Genomic DNA, 18,373 nt, shown 5'->3' on the forward strand with positions numbered 1-18,373 from the left:
AGCTCATACTTTCAGATGTTTACTTGTCCATGCTAGAATACAGATTCCTTTTTTTAACTACAGGATACAGAATAATAAAAAATACCCCACTGTCCCAAACCAAACAAAATAACCCACAAAAAACCCCAAAACCCAAACAAAAACCCCTCCCCCCTAAGTTTAAAAAGTCCCTAAGATGGTTGTTGTTCTATGGCCCTTGCTTCTTCCAGTTCTGTTCCATGAATCCTGATTTCCAAACAATATCACCATAAAAAAGCCTTCTGCTTATAGCTTTAAAAAATCAGATCTTCCAGTGAATAACACAAAAGCGTATCTTACAGTTAAAAAAAAAAATCTCATAATGTCAGAAGCAAAATGATGCTTTTTCCCTGAAGACCCTACAATGCCAGATTTAATTTATTTTGGGAAGAAAGAAAGACTATTCTGCAGAATATGCTTACCACTTGTGAAGTGAAAGGTGTCGCCAGAGAGTGTGAAGATATCCTGGAGAACAGAGCTTACACAGAACGAGCCGAGTTTATAGAAAAAGGAAAAACCTCTGCACCTCTTTATATTTAGCATAAAAGAAACGGATAGAAGGGATTTCAAGATGTTGTGCATGGCCTAGGGCAGATCAGCTGTGCTCAGACTGTGGGTTCAGAACGTTCGGTTCTCTAATCCCAGTTCTCTTCAAAGCTAGGTTTAGCTATGCCAAACTCTCTGGCCTCCACTGCGCAGGGAGGGTGGTGTGAAAGAGGAGACCCTGAGGTCCGCTTTAGCTGCTGCTGTGCCCAACAGAGCTGCAGGGCATGTGGGAAAGGGGCTGCAGACTGAAATGGCTCTGCCAGAGATCCCCTTGCCTGCAATGCAGTTTAAATGCACGATTTTATAGAATCATAGAATCATTGAGGTTGGAAAAGACCTCTAATTTCAATTGATGTTAATAATTTGGAAGGTTTATAGATTATTAAAACAGGGATGGTCTGACAGTTGCATGTCATGTGGATACAGGAGTTTCACATATACTCTGGTTTTCCACATTGCGTTGTTTCTTGGTGTCTTTTACAGGTTTAAAGAACAAAGTCTAGTGGTGTCAGATGATGCTTGGGATTGATCCTTTATGTTTTTGTCCAGAAACGCTACCCCCTGTTCCTACAGTACTATGTGACGGATGGCTGGTAATTGCTGTGAATTTTTGCAATGATAACGAAAAGGCTTTTTGCATTAGGAAATGAGCCCCAACCTGAATGAGGGGAAGCAGATGGACTGCAGAGATATGTCTGCATCCTGCACCCAGGAATGCACGTGCTTAGTTAAGAAGGCTAATAGAGGGGAAGGGGAGTGTCCCCTTCTGCCCCCTGATAAATCCGTCTCTCTGCTGTCATCAATGGCTGTAGAATGGGAGCTCTGGGATTTTTCTCTGCTGAAATGGTCTAGTCTCATTTATCTCTTTTCCTCTTTGCATATTGACATATTCCTTCTCTGCAAGTATTTATCCAAACTCTTTACTTGGAGTGTTGGACTAAAGGTCATATCCATTTTTTTTCTCTTTCTCTCCTTTTTTTTCTCTAGTCTCTCTGTTTCTAAAGATGTCAGATTAAATAACTGATGATTTCTTCTGATGCCAGAAGGCCTTCACGATATGCATATTGGGCTTTAGTGTATTTTTCTTTTCTGCATCTCAGTGTTTTCAATTTGTATGCAGAGCCATCCTCTTACCATGAACTCCTATGCCCAGAGCTGAGGATTATGTTCTTATCCAACATATGTACTCAGCCTGAAATGCTAAATCTCTGCTACTAGAGGAATGGAAAGATGTTATGGTTAAAGGATCTATGTCAAAGTAACCAGTCAGATCAAACTATAAATAGTTTCTGGTGACAGGCAAGATAAAGATACTCCCTGTATGTTTGCATCCCCTGACCAGCACCAACTCATAAATTTAAATATCGCTATTCTGACTGTGAGGGATTAAACAAATATGTTTTTTAATTAAAAAAAAAAATCAATTTTGTGACAGTAATGGAGGAGTCTCTGTGGATGCTGTTTTCTACAGGAGCAGTCAGATTTTGGTAGCCTGTAGCATGGGGACTGTGGAAACAGAGGATGACAGTGGCGTAGTGGGGCCTGAGTTGTTCCCCCACCCCTTCAGCCAGCCCGGTCTCACTGGGAGACCAGAAGCAGTTCCTGCAGGACTCGACCTGCTGGTGTCTCTGTCCCATCCTGTCCCTATTGCAACAGTTCAGGTAGGAGGAGAAGAGGGGGCAGAATAACTCACCTGGCTTTGTAGCTCCCCCTATAATATGTCAGGAGATGCCCGCTGATGTTGGCTGTTAGTGTGTACAGCTGCAGCGCAAGGGTGGCTTTGTGGCAGAGCAGGTGAAGGTGGTGGCAGGGACCTGCCCAGGTGTTGGGGAGGATCCAGCTGCTCTTACATCCCAGCCTTGCCTGCCTGTGAGTCATGCCGGGGCTCATGGAGGCAAGCTTGCTAACATTGCCGTGCTAATGGTGCTCCTCCGTCCCTGCAGCTCTGCGCTGGAGAAGAGTGCTGTATCCTCCCGTTTTCAGAGAAAGGCAACTTTGCTGGCTATAGAGAAGAAAGCAGCACCATGCTTTCAGCTGGTCCTTTCACTTTGAGGTCATTTGTATCCTGAAAGGGAGGAAGCAGAAACTGTGTCCTCCTCCACGGAGCAACTGGACTGTGCTAGTGCATCCCTCTCTGACAGATACGCAACTGGTACAAGCCACAGAGGCATTGCCATGATACCTCAGCTCAGGTGTTTTCTGAGGGCTTACGTTACCATTCACATTACGACATCATCGTAACAGAGTGCTGACTGGTACCTAAAATGCTGGTGGGGAGCTTAGCAGTGGATAAGCTGCAGGCTAATCTGGTTTTCAGTTTGTGAAACTAGGCTCAGTACTTGAGGGGGAGAGGAGGAGTGCCTCTGAGGCAGCATCTTGTTGGAGAGTTGGAAGAAATTCCTAAGAAAGTGCAAAAAGACAAAGAATCTTCTCCTTTTCCTTTCCTTCATGAATTAAATACTAGATGATTTTTTTGTTTTTACATTAATGGGCAGAGTGTGTGGATGTTTTATTTATTAATGCTGTGCAAAAAATACTGTGGAGGTTGGGTATTCTGAAGGTTTGAGAGGGAAAATAATGATTTGGATTGACTGACAAAAAATATTTTGTAGTTCTTGCTATGGTGGAGAAGCCTAAGGAGCTTCCCAGCAAGTATTTTGATTCTCCAGAAAGAACGTGTCAATCCTAAGCTTTCAGCCCTCTTTAAATAAAAGAAAAATGGAGGCAGGGACAGTCAGTCAAGGAAAATTCAGTAACTTTAACAACCATTTGCAGGTATTCGCAAATAGTTGCAATTGTCTGAGATCCATATTTTTCAAAGAATAAAATACTAGCCCATTTCTCGCATTTATCCTTTCTAGTGTTTGTCCCCTTGCTATTGTTTCCTCGGCCTCTTTCCCCTCCAGCCCACTTCTTCCCCTCTGTTTCACCTGTCATCTCCTTCTGCGCCGCTCAGCCCTGATTCTCCTCCACCCGCACTTAACCCTGCTCAAGTCCCTTTGGCTCACACCCAGCCTCTAACACACCCTCCTCACCTAAACCGTGTAACCTCATTTCTGAGGTATTTTGCTTTTCACTTCTACGTGAAGTTGTATTTCTCCAGTAAACATTTTGGATTGCGTTTTATAACAGTCAAAGAAAAGGCTTCTTTGCACACACCATTTGCAGCCATTTAGCCCAGCTCAATAGTTAACTTCCAGTGGAATGCTAAATAGTCACAAAAAGACTATGATTACATGAAAAGACTATTTTAGTGAAAATAGCTGCTATTCAAATAGAGATCATATTTCTTAGGGAAAAAAAGGGCCAATTACTGTGCTTAGTCACCTACACTGTGAATTCAAATGAACTTCATCTAAAGCAATGGTTTTACACCGATTTTTACCAAATGTAACTAAAATCAACATCAGTGCCTGTGACTTTGAGCTCAGCTGGCTGTAACTGTGCTAGGGTTTCATAACCTTGTCCCGGTTACAGTTCATAGAATCACAAGATGGTTGAGGTTGGAAGGGACCTCTGGAGGTCATCTGGTCCAACACCCCAGCTCAAGCAGGGCCACCTAGAGCCGGTTGCCCAGGACTGTGTGCAGACAGCTTTTGAATATCTCTAAGTATGTACCTCCACAACCTCTTTGGGCAACATAACACCACCAGTTGGCCATATACAACCACCAGCTGGCCCTGGGATACCATCACAGAATCAACACATAGCAGACCGTTGATATAGATACACTACTGTAAAATATAAATAGATCAACTTTTTTTCCAAACTAAAAATTCTTTCTTCCTCCGAAATATATGGTTGTTTGTCTTAAAAATATTGTACTGTAATCTTAGAAGGATGGGGGCTCCAAAGCCTTTGTGAAGAGCTTAAAATTGATTTTTATTCTGCCCCCCCTCCCCCCCGCCTTCACCTTTTCTTGGAAAGCATTTAACGCAAGCTTGTTTGGGTGTTTTTGTCTGTCTGAATTACATATATTCCTTCCATTAATCATACTCCAAGCTTTCTGGTAGATAAATTGGTCCTCCTCTACACCAGGACAGGTTGATGGCCCATAAAATAGATTTTCCAGGACTATTGTTACGGCTATGTGATTTATACCAAGGCCCTCCCTAAGTTCTAAGCCCACAATTACTAACAACAGTGGTGCTCCCACACAACATACTGGGATTTAATCGGACACATTATTAGCAAACAGGAGTGCTTTCTCTGGAAGGTATATGACCTTGCTTTTGAATATCACTGTTTTAAGTTCTTATAATTTTTGCTAGAAAACCAGTCACTCCATCAATTTGTGAAAGCAAATAGATAATGAACTAAAACCACAAAAGCATGTTTTGTGAACGTTATCTTCGAAGAGTTTCACTGGAGGTCTCCAATCCGTGAATGGAAAGCTGGTGGCTAGGTACAGGCTCTGATATAAAAGGAATTGAACGACAGCTGTAAGCTGCAGCTAGGGATGGTGTGGGACCCCTTCAAGAGAGGTGTCCCGCTAACGGCACAACAACTCTGTGGCTTCGCTGGTGTGTGGGGTTCCCGAGCAGGTGGTGCAGCTGGACTGATGGCTCTGGAAGAGTGTTGAATGGCATGTGCGTCATGTAGTAGCAGAGAGGGGCTGAGCAGTGGAGGTGAAGAAGGGACACAATGGTAGGGACAAATGAGCAAGCCTCAGGTGGCCGTGCCAACAGTCACGTGGCTTTGCAGATATTTCCTCTTCTTCCTTCCAGAAATGTTGTCCAGGTGCATTTACATGACTTTACAAATCTTCCTGAGTTTCTGGATATCTGATAGCCAGAACAGGTTGGATGCTCCTCATAGGAACTACTAGACTGTGGAGCCTTGCATAAGCAGTAGGTCCAACCTCCCCAAAGTCCTGAGATTGCTACGCATGTGCAGGATAACTTACAGAGTTAAGAGGAAAGTGTTGCCTTTATGCTTCTGAATGCGTAGGAAGCACTGCAAACGCTTTCAAAAGCATCTGCATGTGTGTTTCTGTACAAGTCCAGCAGTTTGGTTTCCTTAATCCCACACACTAACGTAATGACAGGTGGACCAGCAAGGCAGTACCTTGTTTCCACTGAAATCGATGTCAGTCTTTCCATTATATTTCCACCTATAAAGGTGGTGGGACTGGGCCACAGGCAAGGGCCTTTTCGTCCCAGTGCCTACTTGCAAGCATAGACCTCATCTGAGCAAAGCCCATAAGGCTGCGCCTGACCTGGAACACATGGCTTTGACAAAGCGACCCGTGTCCCGAGGCCTGGGGACATCCTTAACTACCCAGCTGAACCAGGGCTGGAGAATTTACTCTCTTCAGTGATCACATTGACTTCAGACTGTTTTGCAGGCTTCAGGGCCAACAAGTACAGACTGCAAGACCCAGCTATGAAATGATGAGAAATAAGGTGTTTTCCAAAGTACGGTATCTGTGATGATATTACCTTGTGTTTAGTGGCAGCACTTATTACAGTGGTGTCAGATCTTAGGTTCACCTGGCTTATGTTGCTTCATCCCAGTAGTTTGCTGGTTCCAGGAGGTTTCATTCCTTTTGGCTCCAGTCCTGCCCTGTGCAAAGCCACCGGCTCCTCTCTTGCACCGCCTCAGGTACTTGTTGGACCCTTTTTTTGGAACTAGCCCTGCTCACCGCTACAGCTGGGGTAGTTTTGTGGAGGGTTAGCAAGTTCAGCCTTCACAACGAGTGGTCCAGCAGGCAGTGGAAGGTGTGGGAGCGGATGGCTGGGAGGAGACGGGCGAAACAAGGAGCAGTTCCTCCTTCCTCTGCTGACAGCAGGCTGTTGGGTCCGCACAAACCGTCTCATGTCTCTTCACTTTTAGAAATAAGAGCAGACCCAAGCAGCACTTGAGCAGGAACCCACCTGGAACAAGCCGTTCAATAGGAAGGAAATTCTCTTGAGTTTCTCTTCAAGAAGAGTATGACCTGTACTTGGAGACTTCACTAAATTCAAAGTCTGGTTGGTCAAATATTGTTTGTGTTTTCAGCTATGCACAAAGTCCCTTGCCAGTGGACGTGGTGCTAGCCAGTGTCGATGCACGCTGGCCCAGGGTTGTTCTGTCCCAGAAGACTGCTGTGAGTCATGTGTGCGTCATTATCAGTGCTAGTAAAAAAAGAAGGGGGAAAAAAAAGAGAAAAACGCAAATGGAGAAGCTCCCCTGCCTCAAATGAATAGTAGGCAGGTGTAAACATGTTTTTTAATATAAATAAAAATTTCAGGTAGGTTTCATCTTGCAAATATTTCAGTGTGTCTTATGTAATTGTTTTTGGGAAGTCTGAGGAACTATTGGGAAAAATGAGTTCTGCATCAATGTAGGGTGTTATAGTCCTGTCCTGAAATTTGTAAAGGGGTAATGCTGGGACTACTGCCTTTCACATCCTGTAACTGATTTCCTAGAAGGGCTTTGTGAATGGGGAAAAAGGACGGCCAGTAAAGGATGGCTGAAATTTTGATGAAGACCAGACCAATTTTACCCATGGGAGTTCTTTTACCTTCTGGTCATTTCTAGAAATGATTTATTCTCTCCAAAAACATTAGGCTGTTCTAGATGTACATCAGCTGTCAGTTGAAAAAGAGTCTGGAGACGAAACACATTCAAAATATCTGCCATTATTAAGTAAATAAAGTGACCTGAACTGGAAGCATTCACTTGGTCAGCAAATCAATTACTACTGTAAAACCCCGCTTGGCTGCATTTTGGTAAACTACAGTTCTGCACTGGAAATGGTTATTTTTAGGTTTTTACTTCAACAAAGACAGTTAGGAGATTCTGCTGAAGTGGAAGCATCTCTGCAGATTAGCATGGGACAAAGGATGATTAAACCCTGGCACCTAAAGATGCAGAGAGGGGTAGAGAGTATTAGCACTGGTGTTCATGTACTTGCTAATGTCTATCTTGTCTCCATAGGAAAATGAAAATTAATGATGCAGTATTTTATATTTTAATGATTCCATACCTGTGTTTAATTGCAGTTTATAAACCACAAATCTTATCTTCCTGTCATTAATATACAAATGAAGATACTGAGTTTTGTTTTCTGGTTATTTTTTATTATAGATTAACATGTCCTTTTGAGACAGCTTATTGGTAATTGCTAAAAATCATTCTCAGATTAATGTACACATTTTATAGATGTGTAAGAGGGGCCCTAAAAGGAACATGTTTGCGGAGAGTTTGGGACCAAGCTGCTCTTTGTGTCTTCAAAAATATATGCTAGGTGACCTGGGTAACCTGCCCATGGCATACCTAATGCACTTGCAGAGAGGGAAATAGGATCCAGGAGAGTGAACTGCTGCCTGTTCTGATCACAGGAATGAGTGAATTACTGAATACAGACTAAATTTCAGTCATAAATAATGCATTAACATCAGTATTACACCTTCAGCATTGCCCTTCTGCCCTTAGTAAAACTAAAGTTCACCTTTTAAATTGTATTCAGATTTATAAATGAGCATTTTGAGTGATGGCTTCATCTACTGCAAGCAAAAGGAAGTGATTTACAATGTGTGTCAGTAGAACATTGTTATGTGAGGAGAGATTAACAATCATAATTTCAGACTCAACAGTATTTATAATTCTGAATTGTCTGTTTTAATGCAAATGCTCTGTCTTAAATGCTGTGCTCTCTCTTAATAAGATAAAATAATCCTTCCTTGCTTGGGTAGTCCTCTAAATTAGTGACCAGCCTAACATCCTCAGGATCATGCTTTTGCATTGTTTAATCCATACTGATTGTACAAACTGAAAGAAAAAGAGAAGAAACTGGTCTCTTACATAGGCAGCACAAGAGGCATAGCTTCAGATTTAAATTCCTTTGGATTCATTTCTAGTTGTTCATTTCAAGAGGAGGGTCCCATAGGCATCAGTGGGTTCAGATCAGAATTCCCCTGGTTGAGCAGCTTCTGCACCACGCTTTTTGGCAATTTCTGCACTGTAGAAGTGGTGTCAGTAGAGAGTTAACCAAGGAAGCATCAGCCTGACCCAGTGCGCCACTGACATAATGAACAGAGTACACTCAAGCAAGGAGGCAAGATATGGGACTGGTCCCCTGTGCTGGTAGCAATTACTCGCCGGCCCTTTGGCTGGATGGGTCTGCAGTGCAATTGGGATACGTGATTACATCTCAGGTACTTGTGCCTAAACTGGTTTTAATCTAATTGGGTCAGCTACCGTTAGCAGCAGAGCTGTGGTGATGTGGGCTTCAGCCGCTGAGTATGCAGCAGAGGTGCAGCCTGCACCAAAACCGGTGTTTCCATAGCTAGCAGGCACGGGGCCAAACTCCCTTCCACACGTGTAATCCTGTTAAACTCAGTGGGACCGCTTCCATGAGGGAAGAGCAGCAGAATTGGACTGTGCAGCATAACCATATTAAAATGGCTTGGCAATGGAGTGCAGCTGCATTTGCAATAGGAGCGCCTGGGAACAATGAATAACCAGCCCGCGCTGGCGTCTGGTCCTCCCTTCACAGAAGGAGAAACTGCTTTCTGGGACTTGTCCGTTGCAGCTGAGGCCTGTGTCTGTGGTGAGATTTGTTTTGCCTCACATTAGCCATTAAAAAGATGTGTATAGCCTCGGCCTGAGCTGTAGATTTTGCTGTATACTCAGTGGAGAGGAGTGGATTATACATCCCAGATCTTTCACATAGGTGCTAAGGTGTGATAACTTACCCTCCAGAGCCAGTCATCTCTGTCCAGACCGCATGAATCCAGCTTGCTCAGGCCAGATGCGCCAGTTGTGGATAGTTTCAGCTGGGGGTGAGAATGAAGCCAGCGAGGAAACTTGAGGCTTTCTGGCCGCAGCTCTGTACTGTCCTGGGGTCCAGCCAGCGCCCGGGAGTCCCTTCCCTTATGGCTTGGGTTGTCTTGTGTTGGCTTTTCTTGCCCACATGACAGTACAACCAGGGGGATTTGGGGGCAACAGATACCAAATAAAACACAGCGCTGGAAATTTCCTGGCATCCTTGAATACTGAGATTCAAATGACATTTCATTCAAAAGCTTTCTGTAAATCATGTGGAAAAGTGAGGGGTACAGTTTTTCTAGCAGTGCATGGCAAGATCTTTTGAGGTTTTTTGTGCTTCAAAAAATCATGACATTTTGAGAACTGACAACTCCAAACTTTATTAATAGCACAATTGCTCCTAGGGGTACATGGTGCTGGAAGGATAGATGTCTGGAAACATTGTACATTCATTTTGCCCTCATTATTCAAGAAAAAACTTTCAGGTACTGGGGAGAACGGTTGTTAGTATTTTCTCAGTGCCAGGTTTTTCTCCGGTGGTGTTTTTGTTTCTGCCCCCTTTAATACAAGGGGAAACACAGGATTGTGTTCTGTATCAGCCTATGGCATTGCCAAAACCTGACATAGGATTTGCACAAAGTTCAGAGCTGATATTAGAAGCTCTATCTGTAATATTTATTAGGCATCACGGTGAAACCTGCCTGGTCTCTGGTTCCACTATAATTTTGAAACTCCCATTAGACTTGTTGGATGTTGTAACTGAAGTTCATATCTCTTAAATGCACCTTTCGGGCTGCATATGATTTTATGCTGCAAAAAGCAGAGGAATTTCAGTATCTCTTGTTCATGAAAGCTTCTGGGTAATTTCAGCAGTTTTGAATGAAGTAATTTGGACTAAGGTTTTCAAAGCTCTGGAAGAGATTTAAGAGAACATGAATGGGAGGTGAATATTAAAGCATCAACCCTATGTTTTAAATCCAGAATTGATTTCTGTTGCCTTTGTAGAGTTAGGATTTCACCCTGAAGTCTTAGTGATGATGGCTGAAACCTAGTCAGTCCTCTCTCCCTTCTACATAATACAGGTTAAGCCAAGAAAGCCTGGATGAAATAAATAAATACCTATTAGTGTCTTTCCATTTCATTTTTTGGAGGCAGAGAAGAGTTTGGCCAACATTTTTTGGTTGTGTTTCCATTTCAATGAACACTTCTTCTCCAATTAGATGTAGAAATATTGAAAAAGCATGAGAGAAACAGTTCTCTGGCTAGTAGCAGAAACTGCCTGGAATCACGTAAAACTGCATGTCCAAAAAGTCTGAACAGGCATACAAACTTCGAGTTGCTTATCTTACCTGTTAAAAAGATCATCCATTTTATACCATTAGCTTTTAATCTCATGCATCCAAAAGCAAGGCTTTCTTATGCGGAAGAAAACAAGGCTGTCAACCCATACCTGGGCTATGTTATAACGTACCTGTTCAAATTGCGTTGCATTATTCATCTAGAAGTAAATAGGAGCCTTCTTATCAAACACTTGATTCCCTTCTTCTCTCCAAAAACATTAAAATCTTTAATTACATGTTTTAAAAAAATCTAACTTGATTTTTAGAGAGCGTACAAAGCCATGTGGTTAGTCAGCTCTGACTACAGAAAACATAACCCGCGTTGGATTCTCAGTATCACAAGACAAATGCATAAGGCTTGGAGTACAGTCATAAGGCAATTTACTCCATCAGCCTCCAGCTTTTGGATCTCCACAAAATGTAGAGGTTTCCCAAATTGTTTGTGCTGGTTATTGTAATTGTTGTCTGTAGACTCCTACTTCTTTTATTAAACACCATACAAGTAGCTAAGAAAATTTCACTTATTTTGGCAAACAGTTGATTAGATTTTGCTGAAATCTTTTAATTGGTGTTATCCAGTCCATGAAAGGCACTGCAGGAAGTGGCACAGAGATCTCGTGTTAAGCTGAAGGAGAAACAATGGCATCAGTTCCTTCTGTGCTTAATCTCATACAAGGTTCATTTGTAAAACATCCTCCTTGGTCCTCATAAGTTGAAACTTTAACACCAGAAGTAAATTCAGCTTTGAAGTGCTTTCTTTTTCATTCATATATTTACTTAGGTGCTTCTTACAGTACACAGTGAAACAACATTGTTTCACTTCATATGCCTTGCTGGTTCCAATTAGTAGTTTTATTTATTTATTTATTTACTTGATTGTCATGGTCTGACATGGTATCGTGGTGGTTCTTTTATACAGAAGAAAAAAGGTGGGGGTGTTGGGGGGTTTCTTTGGTTGTTTGGGTATATATATATATTTATTTTATTTTTGGTTCTTGTTCATGTTTATTGTGTGTTCTTTAAATGTAATATGCATTCCTAAAATATTTGTGTTCACATCAGGCTACATAATTTTTTTCCTGTTCTCTGACTTTGTTATTGTTGCCATTGTTTTACAAAACACAGTTTTGAGACTCAAACAAATTGGTACGCACCCTTTGAAAGGCTGAAATTAGTCTTGGAAGTGCAGTGTGATATGGACTTGATAGCTCTTTGAAACAAACAAGGCTGGAGGTGTGGTTTGCAGAAATCCTCCTGGATGCAATCCATTTCTGGTGCCTGGGCTTCAGGGAAGTTGATCAGCAGGTTGTGCCAATGGATAAAATATGTGGATAGGATTGTTTGGTTGCTTTGGTTTTGGGGATGGGACAGATCTGTGTTTCTTCTATTTCTTTTTGTCACAGGCAATTTTATTTTCTAGATTATTGGCTCAGGTGTCTTTATTTCTTTTCAAATCAGAATAATACATTGCTTTTATTACAAGTTGTACTTACTGTATGTATTTCTATTATTCATAACATGGCATAAGAGGTATACATAAAATAGTATGGGTAGGAAAAAAAAGCTCACGTGCTGCCTGATAATTAAACATATGTCAAGACTCGTAAGCTGTGAAATTTCATGAAGTAATGCCTGAATCCTATGGTAATATGATTTTAAGCAAATATTTCTTGAATAAACTGGGTGGCTAGGAAAGGTTTTTCTCCCTCCAAAACTGAATAATAGCAGCAGTAAATTATACTAGTTAATACCCATGTGAATATTTCCATTTCACCTGCCAATCTCACACTACTTTACAGAAAAGAATAAGTAGCTTTTCTCGCTGGGTTTATAGGAGGGAGTTTGCTGTACTGCATACATACCTTATAGATGGTTATAATTTCTAGAGCCGTCACTCAATTTAGCTTATAGTAATTTAGCCCATGGGAATCCTTCTCACTTATGTTGCTCTTCCTTTTGTTAACATAAAAAAAAAATCAAGAACTGGGTAACCGACACCAAAGCCTCATTTCCATGGAAAGGCAGAATTTCCTTCCTGCCTTGTGCCACTGCCCCGGACCATAACTACATCTCCACGCAGACATAGCTTTAGTTAGTTACCCAACTAGTGAAAGCTGGACTTTTCCTTAGTGCATGCAAGTGAAACGCTTCCCTTACCGGTCCCACCTTCACCTCTGCTGAGGCTGCTGCTCATGTTGCAGCCCCCCTGGTTTTTAGGGATGAGCCTTGTAGCTGCAAGTCACAGACCGGCTTATCTGCTGCCACAAGAAAGCAGCAACATTTGCCCTCTAATGACCTTGGAGCTGGAATGAGTAGTGACCTATAAAAGAGGCCGTATATCTACTTTCCAGTCCTTTAAAGCCATTTATTCCTATTAGCGTAACTTTTTTCCGCATCAATTTTTTTTCGCTCGATGAGTTAAGATCACTATCAAAATGCAGTGAAATTAATTCAGAAAAGAATATGTGAAGGAAATTTTCATGGTTCAAATAAAAGCAGCCTCCTCCTCTTTTTTTCCTGCCTTTTTGCTTTTTATTTTACTTTTATGACTGCAATCGGAAATCTTAGGACCTCATTTTTACTAAGCATAAGAACAGCTTATGTGTTTCACTGGCAAGTGCCAAGGTCTTAATGTGACTATATCTTCACCTTGTCAGAGGGGTATTAAGAGACCTGTGACAGATGTTCTGGTTCTACCAGAATGAAATTTTAAAAAGGGTGCAAGTGAATATGGCATGAATATTTCTGCATAAAATAACTGTTTTATGCCTGTTTTATGCCCCTTTGGAGTCTATTTTTTCCTTTTTTTTCTTCCGCATAAAGTTCTTTTCTTGCTTTCTTCAGAAATCAGTGGGTTTGTAATTAGCGAGACAAGTTAGCATCTGAATCTCCTGATTTACTCCTGATACAGGTGCTGAGGTTTGTAAATACAAGCGGAGCCAGGGACCGGTAACACTAGCTGAATTGAGAAAATTCAGAAGAATCAAGGACGTATCTGAGATCATAATCTGAGTAATGTGTGGGGTCCTATAGGACCTCAGAGTAGATAATTGGAATTTCATGGCTTTTAAGACTGCTGATGTATTTAGAACATTTTATTGCCTTGTGGAGCACCAACAAAATTTGATTTCGGCTTCAGAACAGAGGCATCTGTGATAACTGTTTTACAAAAAAACAAGCCCCATCACTGTGAGGGGACATAGTGTAAATCAGTGCCAAATTTGTTTCATCCCCCTTGTGTTTGCATGTTGAGTGGGTGAGAGCAAACATTTTAGCACCTTGGAATTCTTCTAGTTGCTTGCCATTTAATGCTCTTATCAGACAAACTGTAAATAAGAGTGTAATTAATTATTCTCTACTTACATGACAACTTGCATATAAGTTCCGTCCCCCCAGGAGTCTATTATTTACCTGATCGTGAGGGAAAATTACTGCAGGGTTGTCTGGAGACTACCTGGAAGATGAATGAGTTTTGCATCCAGTTATTTGCACATCCTTTCCTACCTGATAGCTAGATTTTGCTGAAGAGCCCACATAAAGAAGGAAGAATTAGAAGACACCAGCTCTTACAACTGCAGCTGGCTCATTCTCACTTGCCTGGAAGAATCAACATACGGCAAATTCTCTACTCCTAACTAAATTTTCTGCATAAGAAAGCTGCCAAATTCATAGTTCTGGAGACAAAATCCCCGTGCCTATCCACACTGAAGATGCCACTGAAAGTAATGCCAACTCCACACGCTGCAGTTCTGTCGTGGAGGGCACTTTCTTGGGGTGAATCAAGTACTTTGTGTCCATCGCGAGATCCTCTGCTCACTCCTGCTATTACTATTGGGAAATGAGTGCTCTCAGGGTCAGGGACTGCATCAGCAAATGTAATTTTCTTCTCTAACAGTAGTAGAACTTCAGCCTCTCTTTTCCGTTCCCTGATTTTTGGCCCCTCTCTGCTTCCTGAAGTCCTAAAAAAATATTTTAGGCATAAAATTGTAAGTGACAAAAGTGTAGCTAGTGAGAAAATTCCTCCAAAAAGTGAGACAGGAGAGACATTAAGACATTTGCAAAAGAGGAAAGGAGGGAAGGGACTAATTAACCTTTTGCTTTGTCATTTTCATGGCTTTGCCTTGAAATTTTGTGCATCTTCCAAATTTCAAAACAAAGATCTTATGCATGAATAGATACAAAAGTATAAATTTTTTTCCTCCCTCTTCCCCCCCCTCCAGGATTTTAATGTTTGGGGGAAAAAAATCATGATTTTCACTCAGTTTCTCCTATAGTACTGTAAATTAGAAGTGATTATATAGAGACCGCAGAAACCTTAATTAGACACCTCATTAATAACTACTGTAACCTTTATAAATGCTTTAGGATGACCTAAGCATTCAATATGTAAACCTTTGTCTAAAACTTTTCCCAAGTGAAGTTGGTAGGAGCATTACCATTGACTTCACTAGAGGTAAGACTTTACACTGTAGCTTTTTAGTATGCAATCAACCTAATTCAAGGTTGTGTGACATAATGATTTTTCTTATCTTCCTCCCGGTATTCTGTCTGTTTTGTAATTACCTAGTGCTTCTCCAGGCACTGGAAACAAGATTGTACTTCTAACAGATATTGAGAGATTTGGGGCCTTTCTTAATAGGATATAGAAGGACCCTTAGCATGTTAATAGTACACCATGATCTGAAAACACTCTTTTTTAGAAATGGAGTTCACAGTTAAATCTCTTAAACTGTTTGTAGTTTGATCAGTTGAGCTTCATCTAAAAAGTCTTACAAAGAGTAAGACTGGCTTTTTTTGTCATTTTGGTTTTCATTTGTAAAGGAAGGAGATTCAGTGACCATCCTACTGATACCAAATATACATTTCTTGTCACCCAAACACAACAATCTTCAAATTTTGGATGACAGAGACAGACATTAACTTCTCATCTTCTCACCCTTTGCATCTTCTTAACACCTCATTACAGAGGAGCACAGGTTCAGTATTTTATCCACCTGAGTCACTCAAAGAATTTAATTGCGGGTTTTCCCTTCCTCTTTGCAGTTAATTTTTGGAGGTCACTAACCTATTGCAGGGAAGCTGGCTAGCTCCGGTCTGCTGTTTGGCTTAGTAAACGGTCTGGCGGTCTCTTTACCAGACAACAGGGCTCTTTTGAATTTAATATAAAGATGGTTTGGAGCCAAAAATCCTCTGGAAGATCCCACCAGAAACTGCAAGGCAGCTCAGGGAGGGATGGAGAGGAGTTTGATCTGTACTCTTGAATGAATACATGGTAGATAATATACAGTAGGATAAGGCTATCCATATGGGAACTGCATGCTACCCGTCATCTTCATCAATAGCTTTCCCATTTCCCTGATAGCTTGGACGTGAGATTTCCTTGATACCTCAGCTGTACTGCAGAGGATTAAAACCTGTCAGAGATGGTCTCCAAGACTGAAAGATGGATGTTGTGCATCCCTCTAACTAGTTCGGTCCCTTTCTGGTCTGCCTGATTATCCATCATTTACAGCACAAGTGCAGCTCTGCAGAGCAGGCTCTATCAGGACCAACTGATGTGCTAAAGCCAGCTTCTCCACTCCACCTTTACCATTTTTACATCTCTTTCTCTTCACAGAAACTGGATATTCACATAAATGTACAGAAACTATGGAGTTTTCTTTGGCTTTCTGTCTGGAGAAATTTTCCCTGGCTGATTATCTCACTATTATTGTAAATATTACACATGGAAAAAAAAAAAAAAGGACAAAAAAAGACAAATCTACAAATCTGAATGCTGCTTGAAAGGGAAGAGGTAAATGAAGTAGAAGAAATGCTTTACAGAATAGAAATAGGCTAAAGAAAAGCAGCTTAATTCAGTAACCGATTGCCTAAAGCCAATTTTAACCATGAAGAGGTTTGTCATTTCAGCTTAGAATAAAATTGGGTGAAAAAAAAAACCCAGAAGTGAAATGGTTTAGGCTTCCAGGGTGAGGAGAGAGCTGTGAGACTGCAGCAAACCAGCACATTTGCACACCACCGGATAGCAGGAAGCAGTCAGAATAGCATTCTCATTTACCTGCATGCCAGGGCATGATCCTGACTACAGCTTTCAAGGTTTATGGGAAATAGGTCCTCAAATCTCATTGCAATTCAATTGGAGCTGGCTGTCTAATTTCCTCCTCTGCAAATCTCATTTTATATGAAGCACACAGCTACAGAGGGCCAAAAGCAACATCCCTCAGGTAACAGCACTGTGTTCAGCATGATGCGCTCTGTGCTCAGAAGTTCACCCCAAGAGCAATTGTGGTTTAAACTGACAGTACCAACAGGAATGTGACAACAGGCTTTATTGTTATTTAAGGCTGTGATTTTAATAGTAATTTCCACAAAACAAAATTTTGCGAGGGAGAAAATAATGTTTTACACAGGAAAGGGAAAGCCACTGAATGAAAATGCTAAATTCCCATCAACCGTTTGGTGGTGAAAGGACATCTTAAAAGCTTCAAAGTTCTCTGTTATTGTATAAGAATTTGCATAAATCCCTCATCCCAGAAATGAAAATACCAAATGCCTCAAGCCACAAAATACTCTCAGTGTATTTCTGATTTCACTGTGACAAAGAAGCATTGGAAATCTCAAGATGAGAGTTGTCTCCGGGGACTCTACTCTGATTTCCCTTAGAAGTTGGCACAGCATAGGTGTAAAATGGCTTCAGAAGAAAGGATTCATGAGGTAATTAAAAAAAAAAAACCAAAACCTGGTGAATGAGGTATCTTCAAACCATAGTCCTATGATGTAGATGAGAATTTAACCAATATTCAGAAGCAAATTTTATGACTTGCCTTTTCCTGTGAATTAGCTCATGGACTCTTTGACCTTCACTCTCGTGCTTCAGGGACTGAGTACTCCCATTCTTTTTGTGCTGCAGTTGGCTCTTCTGTTGAGTTACATCCATTTGTCCTTTTTCAGTCCACTAAATGGCCTTCAGCTTCTTGTGAAGGTCAGGAATAGGAAGAGGATTTCAATAAAACAGCATTGTTCCAAAATACGCTTTTTTATTAGCATTAAATCTTGGAGCAGCTGCTAAGAGGAAAGGATCATAAACATTATTGGGCACTTTTAGTTGCAGTAAATGACAGTTCCAGGTTGTATTATCCTGTCCTTCTCTATATTCAGCATGAGTCTTTCTGGAGTAAAACTATAATATTGAGCCCTATCAATGTAGTCTTATCTGAAGTCATATACCTATGGAAGCCAAACCCTGTTTGCTTTCAAACCCAGGTAGACCTATCAACATCAATAGAAATATCAAGTGAGTTAAGTGAAAGGAATGTGACACTTGCTTTTTTTGGCATGAAGTGAACAATGCAAATGGCTATAATTTACAGTTTATAAATATTCATGAGGAAAAGCTTAGATTCTGTGACTCATACTAAAACTGTGTTGTTTTGTTGAATTTTTGCACCAAACTCTGGGGAAATTCAGGTTAAGTAAGATTAAAAAAACAAAAATAAAACCAGCAAAAATGGTTTTATCTGTGATTTGTCTTAGTATGGCATCTGTTCACATTCCTTGGGTCAGAGCCTGCGGTTTAAACACTAACTTGACTTATGTTTAAACTGCTGAAGTGACGAGCCTGGACTCCTGTTCTACTGACCCAGTTCTCTCATTGGAAAATCTCCTTCCCCTGCAGAGTGAGTGATATGTCTGCGGCAGGGCAAGCCTGTGCTCCG

The 18,373-nt window shown here is 41.2% G+C and overlaps 1 protein-coding gene across 1 annotated transcript in view; it reads left to right on the forward strand.

The window, feature by feature from the left end:
• Nucleotides 1–2,063: 2,063 nt before the first annotated feature.
• Nucleotides 2,064–18,373, forward strand: part of PTPRO (protein tyrosine phosphatase, receptor type O) — a 145,310-nt gene continuing 129,000 nt past the window's right edge. The window contains 1 exon segment of the mRNA XM_009278985.2: nucleotides 2,064–2,225. Within this exon segment, the coding sequence (XP_009277260.2) occupies nucleotides 2,064–2,225 (162 nt within the window).

The sequence above is a fragment of the Aptenodytes forsteri genome, unplaced genomic scaffold (assembly GCF_000699145.1).
Source record: "Aptenodytes forsteri isolate BGI_AS27 unplaced genomic scaffold, ASM69914v1 Scaffold241, whole genome shotgun sequence".
NCBI classification, from domain to species: Eukaryota; Metazoa; Chordata; class Aves; order Sphenisciformes; family Spheniscidae; genus Aptenodytes; species Aptenodytes forsteri.